The 19,290-nt window shown below is 50.1% G+C and overlaps 1 protein-coding gene across 2 annotated transcripts; it reads left to right on the top strand.

The window, feature by feature from the left end:
• The first annotated feature begins 1,287 nt into the window (after positions 1-1,287).
• LOC127589721 (caskin-2-like) lies at positions 1,288-19,205 on the top strand. 2 transcript variants are annotated; one of them, XM_052048983.1, is made up of 21 exons: positions 1,288-1,574; positions 2,928-3,101; positions 7,358-7,409; positions 9,873-9,970; positions 10,042-10,187; positions 10,273-10,368; positions 10,538-10,668; positions 10,876-10,984; positions 11,221-11,329; positions 11,486-11,580; positions 12,286-12,403; positions 12,864-12,995; positions 13,489-13,658; positions 13,765-13,828; positions 14,084-14,169; positions 14,260-14,370; positions 14,562-14,663; positions 14,741-14,879; positions 14,945-16,588; positions 17,550-17,829; positions 18,040-19,205. In XM_052048983.1, exons 2-21 carry the CDS (start codon positions 3,008-3,010, stop codon positions 18,134-18,136), a joined length of 3,873 nt encoding a protein of 1,290 aa, XP_051904943.1. In that variant the 5' UTR covers positions 1,288-1,574; positions 2,928-3,007; the 3' UTR covers positions 18,137-19,205. The 2 variants fall into 2 exon arrangements, with proteins under 2 accessions (XP_051904943.1, XP_051904944.1); XM_052048984.1 differs by lacking the exon at positions 1,288-1,574 and having other exon boundaries at positions 1,591-3,101; positions 18,043-19,205.
• The last annotated feature ends 85 nt before the right edge of the window (positions 19,206-19,290 follow it).

Raw genomic sequence — 19,290 nt, 5'->3', positions numbered from 1 at the left:
AACTGTCGATTTCCAAAATAGCTATTTTCCACATCACAAGAAGTTAATGTGACGTTACCAACAGGGCCACTTGGTGAACTAGAAAATGGGCTTCTATTGTGAAAATGATTAAGATGAACTTGTTTTTTTTTTAAACCAAGATCTGTCGAGTTAACATGATGGTGATTTTGCAATCCACTTTAATACGTGCAGTGTTCTCCTGTTTACGAAAAAAACATTTTCTCTTGTTTTTCTCCTCACTTTTCTCACTTCCGGATAGGTGGAAATTCGATAGCCAATATGCTGTAGATAGCCGCTAGATGGCGCCAAAGCCACTGGCCTGGCATAGTGGGAGCGCGCCTCACTTGTTTTGGGACAACAATCGCGTGCCTACTGTGTTGCGTGCCAATAAATTAATCGCAATGCGTGAATTCTTTGATGATCTTGATGGATGAATTTCTTGGAAATATAAAATATGTAGTTATGATACCACACATGTGCCTCATTTTATAACCAAGGCTTTCATAACATGAAATATTAAGGTAAAACCAAACCAAAAAAAACGTTTTAATTTTAAAAACAGAGATAAAGAATAGCAACAACAATGAACATGAACTTACATTAAAATTATTCTTTTTCCTTGCTATTGTTTTACAGCATGAAATTGATGAGCATAATTCAACATTTTGAAAACAAATGTTTAAATTGGGTCAAAATTGAAATTGGGTCAAAATTGAAATCTACATTAGTCTTCCATTTGGGGTTGATATTTCCCCGGGACGATGGTTAGCCCGTTCGCCTCACAGTGCAGTGTTCGATTCCGGCTACGGCCTTCCTGTGTGGAGTGTGCATGTTCTCGCCGTGCCTGTGTGAGTTTCTCCCTGGTACTCTGGTTTGCCCTCCACATTCCAAAAAATGCATGGTAGGTTAATGGAACACTCCAAATTGTCTCTAGGTGTGCTTGTGAGCGTGGATAGTTTGTCTAAATATGACCAGCGATTGGATGGCAGCCAGTTCAGGGTGTCCCCCGCCTACTGCCCGAAGACAACTGAGATAGGCTCCAGCACGCCTCGTCTGGATAAGAAGATCAGATCATATCTATGTCCGATTTCAGAGGTGTCATGCGCTTCAAGGGGCGTTACGCTCACGACCCACAAAAATCGGTTCCGTTTTCACTGAAGTAACGATTTCCGGTCTGTGTTTGTATGTTGAAGTCCTGGACGGATGTGGTATGTGACGTAATGTGTAGCTTGATGCCCGTCTCGAGTGGCGGCGACAGTCGAGCGAGAGGGAGAGAGAGAGAGAGAGAGAGAGAGAGAGAGAGAGAGAGAGAGAGAGAGAGAGAGAGAGAGAGAGAGAGAGAGAGAGAGGTTCTGCCAGCGAGAAGGAGAAGACGAACAAGTGGCACACGGGCGAAGGAAAAGTTCCCGAACAAGCTTGAATTCGTCGTGAGTTGGGCGGTGGAGCGAAAGGTGAAAGTTGAGTGGCGTTTGGCGGGAGAGGAACGGCGAACGATCGACACTTTGACGAGAATCCACGTCGGGAATGTCGCCTGGCTTGTGGGAGGCTTGAGCCGACCCATGGCGGCTGAAAAGGTACGAACAACTTGCTTTGCACTCCCCGTAAAAAATAGGCGACGACAACATTTCCAAACTATTGGTCCACCAGCTCGCTTCGAACTGTTACAACGTGCCCACACTGACATGTCCGCTTAGGTTAGGACGATACACCGCCCCCCCACCACCTCCAAAACACCACCACTCCCTCCCCCATTCCTCCCTGTCCTCTTTCCAGCCAACTCTGCTTGCTGATCATCTTGACACAATCACCTCAAACATAAATACAGGTCTATGCGCTTTACGGACTCAACACGTAGACAAAAATGAAAATATGAGAACGTGTGTGTGTATGTATGTGTGTGTGTGTGTGTGCAAGCAAAGCAAAAGTGCTTGGTGGGTGCCGAATTCCCCTTGGAAGTGTTGACACTGGTGAAGAATGTGCCTTGTGTGTGGCTTGTGTAAGCAGCAGAAGCTTCGAGTGGAATATTTCTCGTAAGACTCTTCTTGCAGCACAAAGCACTTGATGTCTTTCCTTTGCCGACTGTCTGGAGGCTCCAGTGCCAGAAAGCGGGACAAAAAAATGGAGCAACGTTGACGCCTGCTAACGGGAATGACGGGTCGGCTTGACTCGACGCACGACTCAACTCAGCGCTTATGAAACGTGAACAGCTGGGAATTGCGGCGTCAAAGCGTCCCCAAACAAATGCGTGTTGACGCCACAAGTTTGATGCAGCCAATAGGAAGTTCCTGCACTCCGCGATCAACTGCAATTGAGGAATCATCAGAACCACAAGTGCCTATATGTCAGCTGATTATTGGCTGTCAAGCTTGGCAGAATTTGACGACGGCATCTGCCGGAAAGTTCGGAATTTATTGGATCAACATAGCATTTGTGTCCAACGAGCCAATCAGGGTGCTCAGATACTTCCGAAACGTCAAGTGGGAACTTCACATGGATTGCGTCTGCTCAGCGCTGCTACAGCAAAGGGCAGCAAAACTGTCAATGCAATTTGTGAATTGCAATCCGAATGCTAATACAAAAACGTTGATAATAACCAAGCAGCATCCGTACTTGTGAGCTGATGAGGGTAAAAAAACGTTGTCACTTGGCATGATGTCATCATATGGCGCATGATTTTTTTTTGTCATCCAAAGAATGATGCCATATTGTCCAATGGATGATTTCATGACCTCACGTCCATTCAACGCTATGACATCATGCATTCATGCCATGACATCATGGCGGTCAACTGATGACATCCAATTTACGTCATAATGTCAATCAGGGATTTCAATTGCAGCGTTTCAATAGTTGAAGGCAGCTAACATGGCTAATGCTGACTTCATTTTTTTAATAAAAAAATGTTTATTGTCATTATCAAATTTCAGCGTTGAAGCTTTGGAGTCTTGCCGTGATGGCGCGCTAAGGCGACGGCGACGGCGGTTGGCGCCGCTGTGACGTGAGCAGGATGGGGAAGGAGCAGGACCTCCTGCAGGCGGTGAAGAGCGGCGACCTATCATCCACGCACAAGCTTTTGGCCAAGCTGAAGACCAGCAGGAGCAGTAAGTTGAAACCTTCACCTTAGCATCGTACTGTAACTGTAATTCCAAATTCCCAAATATGATGTCAAAGTGTGTTGTCCAAGTGGAGTCGGAATCCCCCCGTGGCTCGCAGATGGCGCCCCGCCAGGATTAAGGAATTAGCATCAGGGAGGACTGGCAGGGGGAGGAGTTTTCCGGCTAACTTTATCAGATACGCCGTCACCTGAACTTTGGGCAATATTTTCACTCGCTAAATTAGTGCTGAAGAAGCTTGAAAGTTGAATTCATTCACTCCCATCCCTTTTCAAGAGCTCGCGTCCATTCACTAGTCTCAAGTGCTTGACAGGCCAAAAATTGGTCAAGATGGAGGACATCCCCTGAACTAAACCTCCCTCCCCCATCCGGGTGAGGGAAGCATCACAAAAATGCAAATAAAGCCTGAGAAGAGAATCCAGATGGAGAGACTCCACTTCCAAGATGACCACGCTGCATTTCCTCTCCCGGTCTCTCGATGCGGAATCCAGGGAAAAGCGGCCTCAGGTTTGGTCATCGCCACCTTAATGTGGTGAGGAGAGCCGCACTTAGGTGGCAAAGAAGTTTTCTTTTGAAAATCAGATGCCTCCGCCTGTGTCTCTGACATAATGTTTCAAAAAGTTAGCCCACGAGCTTTGAAAAAAGCAGGACCAAAACAGATATGTTGCAACAAGCTCACAAATAAGCGCAATGAGGTCATCAAGATTGCTCTGGCCGCCGGCATTTGGAGACAAGCCCAAAAAGAACAATTAATGAAGACTAGCGTTGGAGAAGGTTGAGGACGCCTTCCTAAAAGGGCGCCGGTCATGTCACTTCTTTGTTTGTTTGTTTGTTTTGGCATCATCTGTCATCCAGTTCTTTCTCGGTGTCGAGCGATAAACATTCATGCAATACTCTGGCCGGCTTTATTTGTGTCTCAAACGGCAAGAAACAAGTCAAACGTTCGGGTGACGCATTGAGATCCTCCATACCAGACTTGAAGCAGAGTAAGACGTCATCTGCGGAAATTGTTTTAATTTCATTACCGTCACTGTCCTGTGGCCACTGGAGGATCTCATCATGTGAGCGAGCTTCCGCGTAATTCCAAACATTTACGACTTTTTTCAGTTGCCGTTCACTGCACCGTCGTCTTGATCCAGCGTTCTCATTGGACGTTCTCCTCAATTAGCTCCGCCTCTAAGGGTTCGCTTCACTTCTGTCAACATGTTAGCTGGTTCGCTTGCGGGAATGGCATCGGGCTGCGCTGATGGTGACGTGTCGCCACTCGTCTCTCGCTGACATTCTTTTCGTGTTGGCTGAGAGAGAATGAACAAAGATCCCCTCCCACGCAGGCAGCGGGGGGAGTTAAGGGGGGTCCGGGGCTCCTCGGTCCGGGTCCACGTCCTCTCCACACGCGACGCCGGGACAGTTTAAAGAAATTGGGGCAATTACATGGAGAACTTGCATACCAAACCCAAATGTACAAGATGAATTTCCTTCCTGGATGTTGTAGCGCCCCATCTGGAGAAACATTGAGAACGCTCCATTTTCTCACCCGCATGTTTGCGGAACGGGCATTTTGTGGCTCCCAAGATTCAATTGACACTTTTTGGGGATTGTTGCTGGACTTGTAGTAGAAGCGTTGGACTAACGATGACACTGAGCAAGTGCGACGCTGTCGCTCGTCCCGTGGTGCCTTGCTCGTCTCCTCCTTGCCCTGGGGGGTGCTCGCCCATGACGTCGCCCTCCGCCCGCCCGTACACGCTTTGTCTTGTCCTAGGCCGCTTTCAAGGCTTTACATGTACGCATCGCTGCTCACACGACCTCATCCATCTCCGTGTGCGTACGCGCGCATATGTGAGCGTGTCCGTGCACGTGTACGTGCTTGCCCGTGTTGGTTTGCGCGCGCGTGAGTGTGCGTCTGCGAATATATTCGCTTTAGTGTGCGCGCAAGTGTGTGTGTGTGTCAGTGTGTGTTAAGTGTGTCTGCGGCACATTGTGTGAGTAGGTGATGATGTCATCGTGTTGGTGTTGACACCTTGCATTGTCTATGCGGAGTTTGGAATTTTGCTTTGGTGGAAAAAGAATTTGATGAGGAGAGATGACAACTTGACAGGAAGGGGAACATAGGATGGAGGTCACATGCTAGTGTGTGTGTGTGTGTGTGTGGTCAAACGTCAGCATGCAAGTGAGACATTCCACAACGCCGGTGTCTGTTTGCTAGCTTCAGCAGCTCTGTAGTATGGCCCAAGTGGCGAGCTGTCCTCCTTCCTTCCCACACGTTCAAGGAGGAGATTTTCCAGTTTCGAATGTGAGTCCTGTCGAGGTGCGGGTAAGTGAGTCTGGAACATCAAACGAAAGGAAGGTGGTTAGATGGTGTCCAAGAGGGGCGCAAGCAAAGCAGGAAGTGCTCCGTGATTGGGAGCTTCCTGTCGGCGGGGAACAATAGCGTCGCGGATAGCACGTGTTGAAGGTTTGCGAGAGGAGGCGGCTGACATACGCCGTCGGGGTCAGGAGCGGGTTGCGCCCGTGACCGTGCGCCACTTTGCTGAGTCGCTTAGGCTTCTACGCACGCGTCCAATCAGAAGAAATCTTACTCGGGAGATCATTTCGAACGTCTTGGTAATCATTTACGCGTTTCGTAGGCATTAGATGAGGGCGGGTGATACAGCGAAGCCGGATATTTTCCTCCACTAAAAATCGCCGGCTTCACCGGCGCGTGCATCCACGTTGTCATTTCGTCTGATTTGGAAATGACTAAATAAGCACGGCATGGGAATGTTGATAGAATTTGGTGATTTGCTTCCTGCAGTTATCGTCATTCGCTGCCGATAACTGCCAAGGGATTTCGAATGGACGTTTTTGGGGACCTATCGAGATCTGAAAGTTGAAGAGGCCCATCCAAACGGTCTGCGAATTCTGCTCCATCCTCAACCACGTCATGCGAAAATGGCAAATATTTCACCAATTCTGCCAAGGGATGTCAACTTCGGGGCACAACTAACGCTTGTTCAACATCAAATGTTCCCCACCCCTGCGCCAGGAGGTACCGAGAGGCTCCAGGAGTTGGTAAAGTCTGCTCTTAGGGAGGCTTTGTGGCAGTCATGATTGCAAGCATGATGAAGCCGCCCAGTCCAAACAAACCTTTCGAAGCAGGGGACAATGCTGTGAGTGTAGCTTGGCCAACATGGACGGCGCTTTTTCCTCCACTTGCGAGTTTTGCTTCACAGGCCAAACGGGGTCCTGGCTTCGGACATTGAAATGAGCTCTCTCAACCGGGTCGACTCGTGCGACACCCAAGGAGGTGTGAAAGGGTTTTGATTGGAAGCATTTTGCCAGCATAGACTGTAATGATAGCGTGATGGTCCAAGTGCGCCTCTAATTTTAGTCCTCTGCATTCTTGTGGTGCAAGTTTTTCTTGCGAGCAGCAGGAAGGAAGGAAGGAAGGAAGGCAGGCAGGCGCGGGAACGAGCAAGCCACGCAGTGTAAGCTCCTTCTTCTACTGCCCGACCCTTGTGCTGCAAACACCTTTCAAAATAAAAGACAATTCAAAATAGAGTCAACCTAGAATAACTCAACGGGAGGGGGAAGGGGTACATTCCACACACTACCGCCATGTCAAATTGATAGTTTGATCACTCGCACACACTTTGAACACATTTCAAAGACTGTTTATCAGCTTATTGACGGATATCAGAATCAGCCTGGGGAAAGGTCATCGAATTACGTCTTTATTTATTCATTAGAATGAACTTTGTAAAAGATGCTGCTGAGCCTGGTAGAACCCGGTAGAACTTAAAGATGTGTGAAAAACATTTCAATGACATGAACCCCCCCCACACACACACACACACACACACTTGCTCTCGTGAGGGCGGAGCTTAAATGCTCAATGAAGAGACTGATCGGAGTGATTAGAAGAAGAAGAGAAAGAAGAAAACATGGTGGCAGAGTGGAGCACGATTGCACGCAAGCCATCTTTGATGAAGAGGAGGAAGAGAGCGCGCTGTTGTTTTGGGGGTTCATTAGGAAAAGCGGGTCATGCTTATCAAACCAACACGAGCGCATTACCGTAGGGAGCGCCGCACGCTCCTTTCTCAACGTGCGTGCGCGCCAGCATATTTTTTTTTCTTCTTTTTTTTTTTCTTTTTTCTCCCTGTAAACTTCATCTGCATTGCCGCTGTTCCTCTTGATTGGTCGCCCTTGTGTTGTGTTTGAGTTCCAGAAGATTGACTTTGCTTTTCTCATGGCTTTTGTTTTTGCAGAACTTTTAGGATCCACAAAGAGACTCAACATCAACTATCAAGACGCAGACGGGTAATTGTACACACTCACACACACACACGTGCGTCTGCACCAAAGTCCGTCTGTCTACCCATACCCATACCCATCAGGCCGTTTGTCTTGTGGGGGTGGACTTTGTTGTCATTCAAGACCATAGTCTGGTTCCAAACTCAAGTTAGCATTTCATTTTTTTTCAATGAGGGTTTCAAGACTGGATTTTAGATAACGTTTATTTGGCCCACACTGGGGAACTTTGCAGTCTACAGCAGCAAAATTGTGGGGGGGGGGATAAAGTGTAAGGAAAAAAATGAGTTCCAGGCCTTGTGGTCAAGAAAAAGTGAAATTAAATAAAAGTGAAGCTCGAGAAGCACCAGCAGGATGAGCTTGAAAAGACAAGGCGGAGTGTGACGCAAAACTGGTTGAAGTCCGGAAAGCAGTTCAATCCAATTTGTCGCAAAGAGATGGTGAAGAGGAAGTAATCACTGCAATCAAAAGAAGCAGGGATGACCCGTGACAGAACGCATGCAAGCACCCATCATTGCGATCAATAAAGACACCGATGACTACAGCTGGAAGAAGTTGAGGAGGCTTGTCCGTGGTGCACTTGCAAGCCTGAAGGACTGGGAAAGATGGATTCCACCTGATCAGACAGCATTCCTGGAGAGCAAAATAAAGGACATAAAAGCTTTCCGGAACAAAGTGAAGGCAGGGGGAGAAGTAAAGACGTTGCAACTCCTTGACAGCGTGAGCGACAGAATATGCAAAGAACCGCGCCGGTCAACATAGAACAGTGTTGAAGACGTGGTTCGAGTACTTAAACAATCGCCTTGGAAATAAGTGAAGACTTGGAGAGAATTCACCCCCTCTAAAGTCACATCACCCAAAGGAAGACCTAATTCAAGCTGTAGAAAAGGCCCTGAAAAAAAAATGGGTCGAAGCCTGCTTATCTGGAGAAGTATGCCTCCGCCGAGTCTGTCGGGAAAGGAGGATGTGTTGTCTGCGCGGATGAAAAGCACTGTGACAAAATCTTCTCTTGCAAGCGGTTCAAAGAAGTAAAGCCTAGCTAGCTCGGAATTGGGGAGGAGGATTGAATGATTAACGAGCGAAGTGGCTGCGTTTATCAAGCGGCCGGCCTATCGACCAAAAAGACAAGCGCTCGCCAGCTGCACGTATCACCGTGGTGACCGAGACACATTCCTCAAGGGTCTGCATGACAACAGCTCACCGTTTACCCCCATCCCCTTAACCTCACTTTTCCCTCAGCTCTTCCATCCAATTAGATGGCTTGCATTTGACAATGCACCTGAAGGGGCGGGGCCTGGCCAAAGTGTATCAGGCATTGCTTGCTGATGGGCGAAACACGTTCGCCCGTTCCTCCCCCAATCATACACTGAGCGGGATTTTCACAGATGATTGTGTGTGTGTGTGTGTGTGTGGGTGTGTGCGCGCGCGCGCGCTATTAGTGGCACTTTAGCCAGCGGCCGACTTTGTTGCCGTGGCCGCATGAATGGTGATGTTATGCAACAGCGCCTTTTGTCCTGTCAGGTCACATGTCCTTGGCTGCGCCGGGTCCACGCGGCTGCACGCACGCACACACACACACTAACACACTCTTGCACTTATGACATCACTCAGTATCATTTATATGTTGACCTCTACGGTGTTGTTATTGACTCATTATGTATGGAGCTCTTGTAACATGTTTTAACGTGTGCATGTGAGTGCATGTCACTCGTCTTCCAGTCCAAAAAAAACCTTAAAAAAATCCACCTGGAATCTTTTCAAGGTGTGTCTGCTTCCTGGCTTGGATTTCAAAATAGGAAACAAGTCAGAGAGATTTTTGTGGGGATGAACAGCACACTTTAGGGCTGAAACTAACAATTCTTTTTTAAAAATCAGTCCGAGTTGTGATCATGTTTTTCATGAATCGGATGAAAGCAGTCAATTTAATTTCTGTCCCTTTCTTCCAAAACAGGGCATGATTGGAAACTAACAGGGCAGACATTAAACATAAATTGATGATTCACTTCCTGCTTTTGTCCATCAAAAACGGGTAATCGTTTTCCAAAATCAAAAGCAGATGCTTCCAAACGCTTTTGGACAAAACGCAAAGCTTATCAGTCTGTTTTCTCGAAGGACTTGAGAGGACAGAATGCTTGCTGTCGAGAGGATGAATTTGCCAGGATTGAAGTTCAACAAGGTCTTGAAATTATTGATCCATGATCAAAATAGTTGTAACTTTTTTGTGACTCGTATATTTATCTACACTGATGAAATGAACGATGAACAGAAGTGAAACAATGACTTCGGTGAGTTTGTCCCAGGTGCATGTGTAAGTGCACCGTACCTGCGCATGTGCATGTGTGTGTGCAGGCGCATGGATGAGTTGGAGGACGAGCGCCAGAGAGAAAGCTTAGAAGGCGAATGGTGGAAAGTGAGACGGCAACTTTTGTTTTGAAGGGCTGATTTGCTGTTTGGTTTGTTTTTGTTGGGCAGCTTCTCTGCGCTGCATCACGCCGCCCTAACGGGCAGCGCTGAGCTGTTGGCGGCGCTGCTGGACGCGCAGGCCGTCGTGGATGTCAAGGACAGCAATGGTAAGACCGCACGCCTCCTCTTCATCCACTTTAGCTAAAATCACACTTGCGTCCGCTTGCGGTTGTTGCAGGCATGCGTCCGTTGCATTACGCGGCGTGGCAGGGAAAGTCGGAGTCGGTCCTGATGCTGCTACGCTCTGGAGCGTCCGTCAACGGCATCTCGCTGGACGGACACATCCCTCTCCACCTCGCCGCGCAGTACGGACACTACCAAGTGGTGAGCCAGCCAGTGTCGCCTCGTGCTGGTGCGACGCACCGCTAAGCTCCCCGACTGAAAGAAATCCCTCTGCTGCCGCTTTCAGTCGGAGATGCTCCTCCAGCACCAGTCCAACCCATGCCTGGTCAACAAGGCCAAGAAGACGCCGCTCGACCTCGCCTGCGAGTTCGGACGCCACAAGGTCAGCGTGTGTGTATACGATTGCCCGCAAAATGCTCGTCATTCAACAGCCGTGCCTTGAGAGTTAGTCCATGTAGTGGACCGAGATAGTTTCTTCACTCAAAATCCCTTCGCGGCGATTGAGGCGTCAGGAGTATCGAATAACTTGTGGTCGGTCGCATGTCTGTCAGGTGGCCCAGCTGCTTTTGAGTAGCAACATGGTGGTGGCGCTGTTGGAGGGAGAGCGCAAGGAGCCCAGCGACTCGGCCTTCACCACACCGCTGCATCTCGCCGCTCGCAACGGTCACAAGGACGTCATCGGGTGAGTGCGTCGCCGACCACCACTCCCTTCTTTAGCTACGTGTGCCGGTGGCCGCTCCATTGGTCGCCATTATGTGCCTGGTATATCCCGCCGCTCGCCTGATTTCAGGCAGGAAATGAATCAATTAATTTGCCTCACACATGCTGGCTGCTCGCTCTGTCTAAAGAATAAAAGCCGAGTGTGTGCTCTGCGCGTGCGTGTGCGCAGGTTGCTGCTGAAGGCGGGCATCGACATCAATGCTACCACCAAGTCGGGCACCGCCCTGCACGAGGCCGCCCTCTACGGCAAGACCGAGGTGGTGCGGCTGCTGCTTGACGTGAGTTCGCCGGCCCACCCGCCGACTGTGTGACGGCCGCTTGCTAACGTGTCTCACTGCTGGCGCCGCGTCATCTACTTCGACTCCTTTTCTTCCTGCGTGTTTCTTTTTCAAGCGGAGTTGTCGGGCTGCAGGCGGCCTGACCCACTTTGCTGCTGCTTCAAACGCTCCTCACAACTCTGTGTGTGTGCGCATGTTTGTGATGTGTGCGCTTATGGGTGTATGTGTCCGTGTAGGCCGGCGTCGACGTGAACATCCGAAACACGTACAACCAGACGGCACTTGATATCGTCAACCAGTTCACAACCTCACACGCCAGTCGTGACATCAAGCAACTGCTAAGAGGTGTGTGTGTGTGTGTATTGGGGGGAGGGAGGAATTGCTGCTTCGTGTTATGACGAGTGTGTTGTGTCAACCTGCTTTGAACGTTATCTGACCTGTTGAGCGCTGCGGTCATGGTGACGTCACTGTGAGGTCATTGTATCCTCGTTTGCCCTGCAGACGCGACAGGGGTTCTGCAGGTGCGAGCGCTGAAGGACTTGTGGAACCTTCATGATCCCACCGCCCTCAACATCCGCGCCGGAGATGTGATCACGGTGAGCCGACTGCTCCGCTCTCCGGAGCAAGCTCAGCTTACTAGCAGTCCTGAGACAATTTGATCCAAATTGAAGAGAACTGTCCCCCCCCCCCCAAAAAAATAGCAGATAAATGCTTTTGTTTATGTTTGGTTGTTTTATTTATCTATATTATTTATTTTATTTATTTTTGCACTCGGGTCCAAAAAGACAATGGGAAGACATGTGAACATTGTTTTCCATCTGACTGTACAAGTTGAGTTATAACAACAATAGTCCGTGTGTGCCTCTAAGGGGCGTGGCCTAGCCAGTGACATCAGGAACCGATTAGAACGTTAGTGTATGAATGTGGCTCTCCTTGGCCAACTGCCACAGCATCGCATGGCCATAACCGGTCCGTTTGCTTTTCCTTTGACTGGAGCGGTCACTTACACACATCGACAAAAAACCCGCAGTGATCACAGAAATAACTTGAATGTGACAAATGGAATCATTGATAAAAATGTCACAATACTGAACCAGCAAAAATGACACCTTGCTTTGGAATTGTGGCTCGACAGAATTCTTTGAAAAAACAAACCGACGAAAGACACTCATAACTTCGATTTTGCCTCGCAACACGAAGCAAACAATGACGCAAGTGAGGGCTTGCGTGTTGACGAACTTGTAAGTAGAGGTCAAAGCTGGCGTGCTAGTACAGATGCTAAGCTAACGTTGTGGCGCCAGGTTTTGGAGCAGCATGCCGACGGGCGCTGGAAAGGTCACATCCACGACAGCCAGCGGGGGACGGACCGCGTGGGCTTCTTCCCGCCTTCCATCGTCGAGGTCATCAGCCGGCGTGCCGGTGAGTCCCGCGGATGACGATGTCATCACACCGTGCGATCACGTGATTGACCCGCACACCAAGCGCATTGTTCCAATCATTCCGCGCACTTCCTGCATGACCTCATCACCTTTGACCTCACAACAGTAGTGTTTCCCAAACACAACTGAGCTACGGCACATATTTGACACCAGAAAAATCTCACAGCACACTAACTGGTACAGAAAATTGATACAGTCCACCCTACCAACGATGAGTGAAGGTCAAAAGACCATAAATGGTCAAAAACATTTTTTTCCAAATTGTTTATGGAGGCTTGCCTTCATACTGTCAAAAGCCCTAAAAATAAAATTAAATTGTTTTGAAAGGGCGCAAACGATGATCTGCATTATATTTATTATGAGATTTTTCCCATGTCAAAAAAAATGTGCGTCAAGTGTGATTGGCCTCCCCCACTGCATTTCCTCATGTTGCCCTGTAGGGGGCAACATCTCACGGCACGCCTCCCTGCCCGCTCGACGCCGGTCCAGAGCCGCCCTGTCCGGCGGCCTCAACTTATCCCCTCACGGCGACGACTCCTACTCCCTGTGTGCCCCTCCCGCCCCAGCCGCAGGTACGCATGCAGCCGTAGCGGCAACCGTTCCGCCACCTCCGTCCAGCTTGACCACCTTTTAGGTCATTTCGAACGGTTAAGGCTGTCCGATTGCTTCGTCATGTTGTCGACAGAACAGTGTGCTCTGGAGTGCTGTTCTGAACTATATTTTAGATGACCTTTAACCTACATTGTTATTTACACCTTCGTGGGTATGTGAATGAAAAATGAAAAGACAGCACTACATTGCACAAAAGAAAAACAAAAAACAGAAAACTGTACTTAGAGTGTTACATACATGGCAGTGCTGTCTTCTTGCACGTGACCTGACCCTCTCTGGCTTTTGGGCCACCAATTGTCATACACGATGAGCCATTCCAGAAAACTGGCTGATCAATGGTTGATCACAAGCGTGCTGTTTTAGTTGCGCTGACATGAAGTTGCCGTTCTGGTCTAGTAGGTCATGTGACCGCACCTCAGTCTTTGGGAACTCAGTGTGTTGTGCACCAAACAGGAGACCGCAGCAGTGTGGGGAGTAGCGAGAGCGTGGGCAGCACGCGCAGTGCCGGGAGCGGCCAGAGCACCGAAAGCAACAACAACACGCTCAACAACAACAACACGCTAAGCCACGCACACAACGGCATTGCCGCCGCCGCTGCTGCCGCTGGTCACCATGAAAACAAGGTACACACGCACACCCTTGGCTCAACATCATCATCATCATCATCAACATCGTCATCGTCGTCGTCGTAGCAGCGGGATGGCTTTCAACTTGCGTTTGCGTTTGCAGGCAGCGCCCCCTGCTGCTGAATGTGGAGCTTCGCACCTGAGCAAGCAGCCTCAGCACCACGCAGGTTCCCCACCGGCCTCAGGCGCACTCTTTGTTCTCCTCATCCTCCTTCTTCGCTTCTTTCTTCTCTTCACATTCTCCTTCCACTCTCTCTCGATCTGGTTCTTCGTGCTCTTTTTCTTCCTCATCCTCCTCGTTCTCCTTTTCCTCCTTGTCTTCCTGCCGCTCCGCTTCACCCCGTGGGTCTTCACGTGATCCTTTCCTATGGCTGCACTGTGTTCTTTTACCCTCTTGTCACATTTTGCTGCCCTGCGTGCAGGTTCTGTTGCATCCCGCAGGCCAGTGGCTGAGCAGACCTTGACCCAGCAGCAGTTTTTTCGTCCTCAGCAGCTGCTGGACGGCAAGGTAACAAATTATACCGAGTACGATTATGACGATGATAATGTTGATGAGGACGAAAAAAGCGGTTTTTGGTATACCTTTGTTACGTTTGAGGATTCCGAGGCCATCTTCGAGTGGCTGAGTGACTTCCAGTTGGAGCAATACGCGGGGAACTTCATCACTGCTGGTTACGATGTCCCCACCATCAGCAGGATGACGCCTGAGGTTTACAAAGTCTTTCCTGTTTTATCGGTTGAGTTTTGTACGAGGGAGAGGTTACGCTTGTTCTGCAATCCATGACGTTACACACTGGTCACGGACACTTCAGATGCGTTACTAGTTCAATATTCTTACTGATCTGTCAAGATAGGAACTAGTTCATGACTGCTATTGACGTGTCAATAACCGGCTCTCAGGATCTGACTGCCATCGGCGTGACCAAACCGGGACACCGTAAGAAAATCTCGATGGAGATCAACAAGTTGAACATTCCTGAGTGGCTTCCGGAGTACATGCCGGTGAGGAGAGTCCAAATAACGGCCCCGAAAACCTGCCGCAAAGTATCAAGCGTGACCCGAGTGCGCTTGCGTTGCAGTCGGAGCTCGGCGAGTGGCTCGGCGCCATCGGCCTCCCGCAGTACCTGAAAAGACTCTCGGAAAACGGCTACGACAGCATTGGCATCGTCAAAGACCTGACGTGGGAAGACCTACAAGAGATCGGCATCACAAAACTGGGTGAGGCCCCTCGCGCCGTGAGGCATACGCTTTTCCCGTCTTGACCGCATGCATTTTGCCCGCAGGCCACCAGAAGAAGTTGATGTTGGCAGTGAAGAAGCTGTGCGACATCCACCGGGCCATCGTTCAGGCCGAGTCCGGCCAGGGAACGTTGCGGCGCAAAGCTCCGGGCGCGCTGCACGTGGTCGCCATCGAGCCGCCGGACGCCGGCGGGGAGCGCTCGTCCCCCCGCACTCCGAAGACCATGATGACCTTCCAGGACAGCGAACTGAGCGTGGAGCTGCAGTCGGCCATGTCGGGCCACTATGCCGACTCGGAGGACGTCAGGACTGCAACGGCACCGTCCCACGGCCGGGACGGCGTGGACGCTCAATCCCGAGGCTCCGGACGTTCTCAGGAACCCCCCGCTGTCTCCGTCAACGCCCACAGACTGTCCCAAGAGAGCCTGGACGGCAGCCCTGCCAGGGACAGGAACGTCCCGGAGGGCTGGGACCAGAGGCCGGTCCACAAGCTGGTCCCCCTGGGAACGGCGACTGTCTTCAAGTACCCCGCCGTCCCCGCCAAACCCAAAATGTCCCGCTCTCACGGCTCATCTCCTCACGGCTCACCGGCTTTGAAGGGCTTCAGCTACTTGCACTCTCACTGCGGATCCGGCGACTCGTCCGCCGGACCCCAGGAGCAGGGCCGGACTCTGGTGCCCCCCAAGAAACGAACCTACAGTCTAAACCGCTACGCTCTATCAGACGGAGAACCCGACGAGGACGATGAGGAGCCGGCACGTCCTTCTGGAAACGTTCCTTCGTACGCCACCATGAGCCGCAAACACGGCCGTGCTCACGCAGCCCGGATGCAGTCTGGTCTGGAGAAGAGCGTCCACGTGGGCCGCAGTCAGTCTTTCGCCGTACGAGCGCGGAAAAAAGGACCCCCGCCGCCGCCTCCCAAGAGACTAAGCTCGGTGAGCAGCACAACCAGTGGCGAGTTGAGCGACAGCAGCACCGCATCGTCATCTGGCGGCGGCGACCCGGGTTCCGACATCCGAGCTGTGTCGTTGGGCAGCATCGTGACCGACGGCGGTTCCGTGTCATCGTCGTCGTCCGGCAGCGTGGTGACCGGCAGCCCGGGAAGTGTCAGGAGCATCGCGGCCTCCCTGGAAGCAAGTGCAGAAACTCCAAACGCTCCGGATCCCAAACGCGACCCTGATCCACAGGCGCCGCCTGCCACTGAAACCAAAGAGACCCTGGGGGTGAGGAGAAGGACGCAGAGCGCGCACGAGCCCGACCAAGGCGGAAAGTCGGACACGGAGGAATCTGACGTCAAAAGCTCGCAATCGCCTCACAACAGCTCCAGCGAGTGCATCCCTTTTGCCGAGGAGGGAAACTTGACCATCAAGCAGAGGCCAAAAGCCGCGGCCCCGGGACCTCCCAAAGCCGAGGCCGCGTCCGACAAAGCTGCCACCGCCAAGAGCCCGGAGGTCCCCGAATTCAACCTGAAGGAATCGGACACGGTCAAGCGGCGACACAAACCCAAAGACAAGGACGAAGGATCCCCCTGCAAAGACCTGACTCAATCTGAGGCCGACGGCAACGAGAAGAACCCGGAGGAATCCTGCTTGCGGATGGATACGGGGGGCCCTGACAAACCTCTGCCGTCCCCGAAACCTCCGCTCGTGGCCCCCAAACCTGTACGGCATAGCCTGCTGTCGGCGCAAGGTAACTTGACTCTTGGCACGCTTCCCAAATCTCTGCCAGGGTCACACTTACAACCAGGAAGTCTCTCACCGCAAGTGACTTGGAATTCGTTAGACTTGCTGGTGTTTACTGCAGTCTAGAAGTCAGACTTATTGACCATGACGTCACGCATTGTTTTGGAGTGGAAGAAGATTAGCATCTCCAACAACGATTTTTGTGTCATTGGAGCCGTTGACAAAACAGGAAATGACTTGAATTAGAATTTCTCTCTTGTGAGCAATACAGGAAGTCTCATATTCATTCACCTGCTGTGACTTGAATGTCACGTGTTGGTCCAAAAGAAGACGGTACGCACGCTAAATAGATCAAAAGGGGGACAAAATGCAAGCCCTAACTTACATTTCAGCACTTCGTTTTATTTGAAAATGACTATCTCGCTGACTTGTCTTTTGCTCAATTAACGGCACAGGCGTGACATCTCTCTGAGCACGCAAATGGGATCATCGATCGTTACCTCAACTTGTGTTAAACTCAAACTGACTTGAAACATCACTTCACACTTGAGAAACCTTCAAGGTGATACATTTTTAAGATTTCGTTTTGCGGACCACCAGAAATGCTTCAGCTCACGTTTGGTCTGACCGCAGCACCTGTTTTATTCTTTTTACACAAACAAAATATGAATACAGGAAGGCCGGAGCCGGAATCAAACCCCGCACCTCTTGTGAGGCCGACGTGCTAACCAGTCGACCACCGGGCCGCTCTGCGTTAAAAATTTCCCTTTTATTATTATCATTTTTTAAAAATTTTATTTTATTTTATTTCCCCTTTAAGGAAATAGAAACTAACCCCCAACATAGCACGCTGTTTTCACTTGAGGTCTGCGGTCATCAGTTGCGCTCTCCACCCTGCCTGTTGTTTACAAACATGATGAAAATGTGTTTTGGGACGTGTGACTCATTTTTTTCTCTCTCTGAAACAGCTGGACTCGGGTCTCCAGCGATTAGCGTCAGCGTGGTCCAAAGCCTGGCCTTCGGTGCCGCGTCGCCACCTTGGTCTCCATCTCGCGGGCCTTCACCGGCGGCGACGGCCCATTTTAGCCCCGCCCCATCCTCACCGGTGGCCGCCAGAGTCCAGGCTTCGGGAAATCCAGGTGGTACGGAGGTTGTCCAGCAGAGACTGGATGAGACCAGCACATCTCTGGCGGCGGCCCTCAAGGCCGTCGAGAGGAAGCTGATCCTGGACCGGGACCAGGGTGACGGGTGAGTCCGGGAACTTTCATACTCCCATCTACACTAGCTACAATGAGGGTGGGCATCATGTCTCCTCACCACAGCTTCCAACAACACTACAAAATGTCTGCCTGGTCTAATCAAGAGGATCGGTAGTGATTCGTAAGCCAGCCAATGTGTGGTTTGTTTAATCGGCCTCTTTTATTTGTCTTTTTTTTATGTCTTGGGCTTTGCTCCCAGCAGAGCCAATACAGTCAAGTCAGCAGGAAACATCCTGGATGACATCGGGAACATGTTTGATGACCTAGCCGACCAGCTGGACGCCATGTTGGACTGAAGGCGCCGTTCAAGCAAAAAAAAAAAAAAAAAAAAGCACAGGAAGTGACATGACCTCAAACACCAGCACTTAATCAACACGGTGGAACCGCTTTTATTGGGAAGTGCTGACAGGAGTAGGAACTCGACAGCCACTTTTCATTCCGTACCTTAAGCGTGACATCACGTCCGGGTCCATATGATGAACACGCAAGTGTTTATTGGAGCAAAACGTTGGCACAGAAACCAGGAGTGCACGTAGGACATAAAACCTCAAAGCCGTAGATGTGGTCCCTTCCCCGTGGCATTGGTTTGTTTTCCTGTTGTCAAAAATGATGCGAGTGATTTGTGGAAGAAAACACTGGAAAAAAATGACAACAAACGGGGAAAAGACGTCCTCCTGCCGTCCAAGCATTTCAAAAGTGTTCTTTCCGACTGACGCAAGCGATTTGGAAAGGAATCGCAGTCGTCGAGTGTCAGACGGGTTCGATCCTTTCCGTAGGCGTCGTCTTAACTCTTTACTCGCCACCATCAATCACTGTGATGATGATTAGCATGCTCGTCCCCAGCGCGGCTAACCCCGTACGATATGTTAATTAGCATGGCAAAGCTTGTTTGCTCTTCATTAGCATGTTTGTGCTTTCACTTTCGTGTGGATGATGTCTACCCTCAGCTAATGTTTCTTTAACATTGCCTGTTGCGTTAAAGAGTTAAGATGCTGCTATTTTTCAAAGGGAAGCGCCTACGTATATTTTATCGGAGTATTTAAGCTTTATATGACACAGATTGATTCAACCAAAGTCTTTGTACAGATTATGAACATGTTTATATTTCCTGATGTCTTTCTGCACGCCGCCCTTGATCACGTGACCGTCATGTGACCTCGGCCGTCCCGCTCGTGCACGTGTGCAATAGTACTTGCACGTTTTTTTTTTCCTTTTGATACATCAAATTAATTCAAAGAAAAGATTATTATTATTCCAACTGGCGTGCATCTTGTCGTTAATGTCAGGGTCCACAAAGTATGGCTCAAGGGAGCACTGCAGCACTTGTACCGTCAATTGTCCCAGAATATTTGTTCCTGAAATTCATCTGTTTTGTTGTTTCCTTTCATTGAAATGTTTTCACTTATTCATCTCATTTAGTGATTGGTTAATCTATCTCTAATAACAAGAG

This window comes from Hippocampus zosterae, chromosome 17 (assembly GCF_025434085.1).
Source record: "Hippocampus zosterae strain Florida chromosome 17, ASM2543408v3, whole genome shotgun sequence".
In the NCBI taxonomy this organism is placed as follows: domain Eukaryota; kingdom Metazoa; phylum Chordata; class Actinopteri; order Syngnathiformes; family Syngnathidae; genus Hippocampus; species Hippocampus zosterae.
The sequence above is the reverse complement of the archived record's forward strand: the minus strand, read 5'-3'. Positions and strand labels throughout refer to the sequence as shown.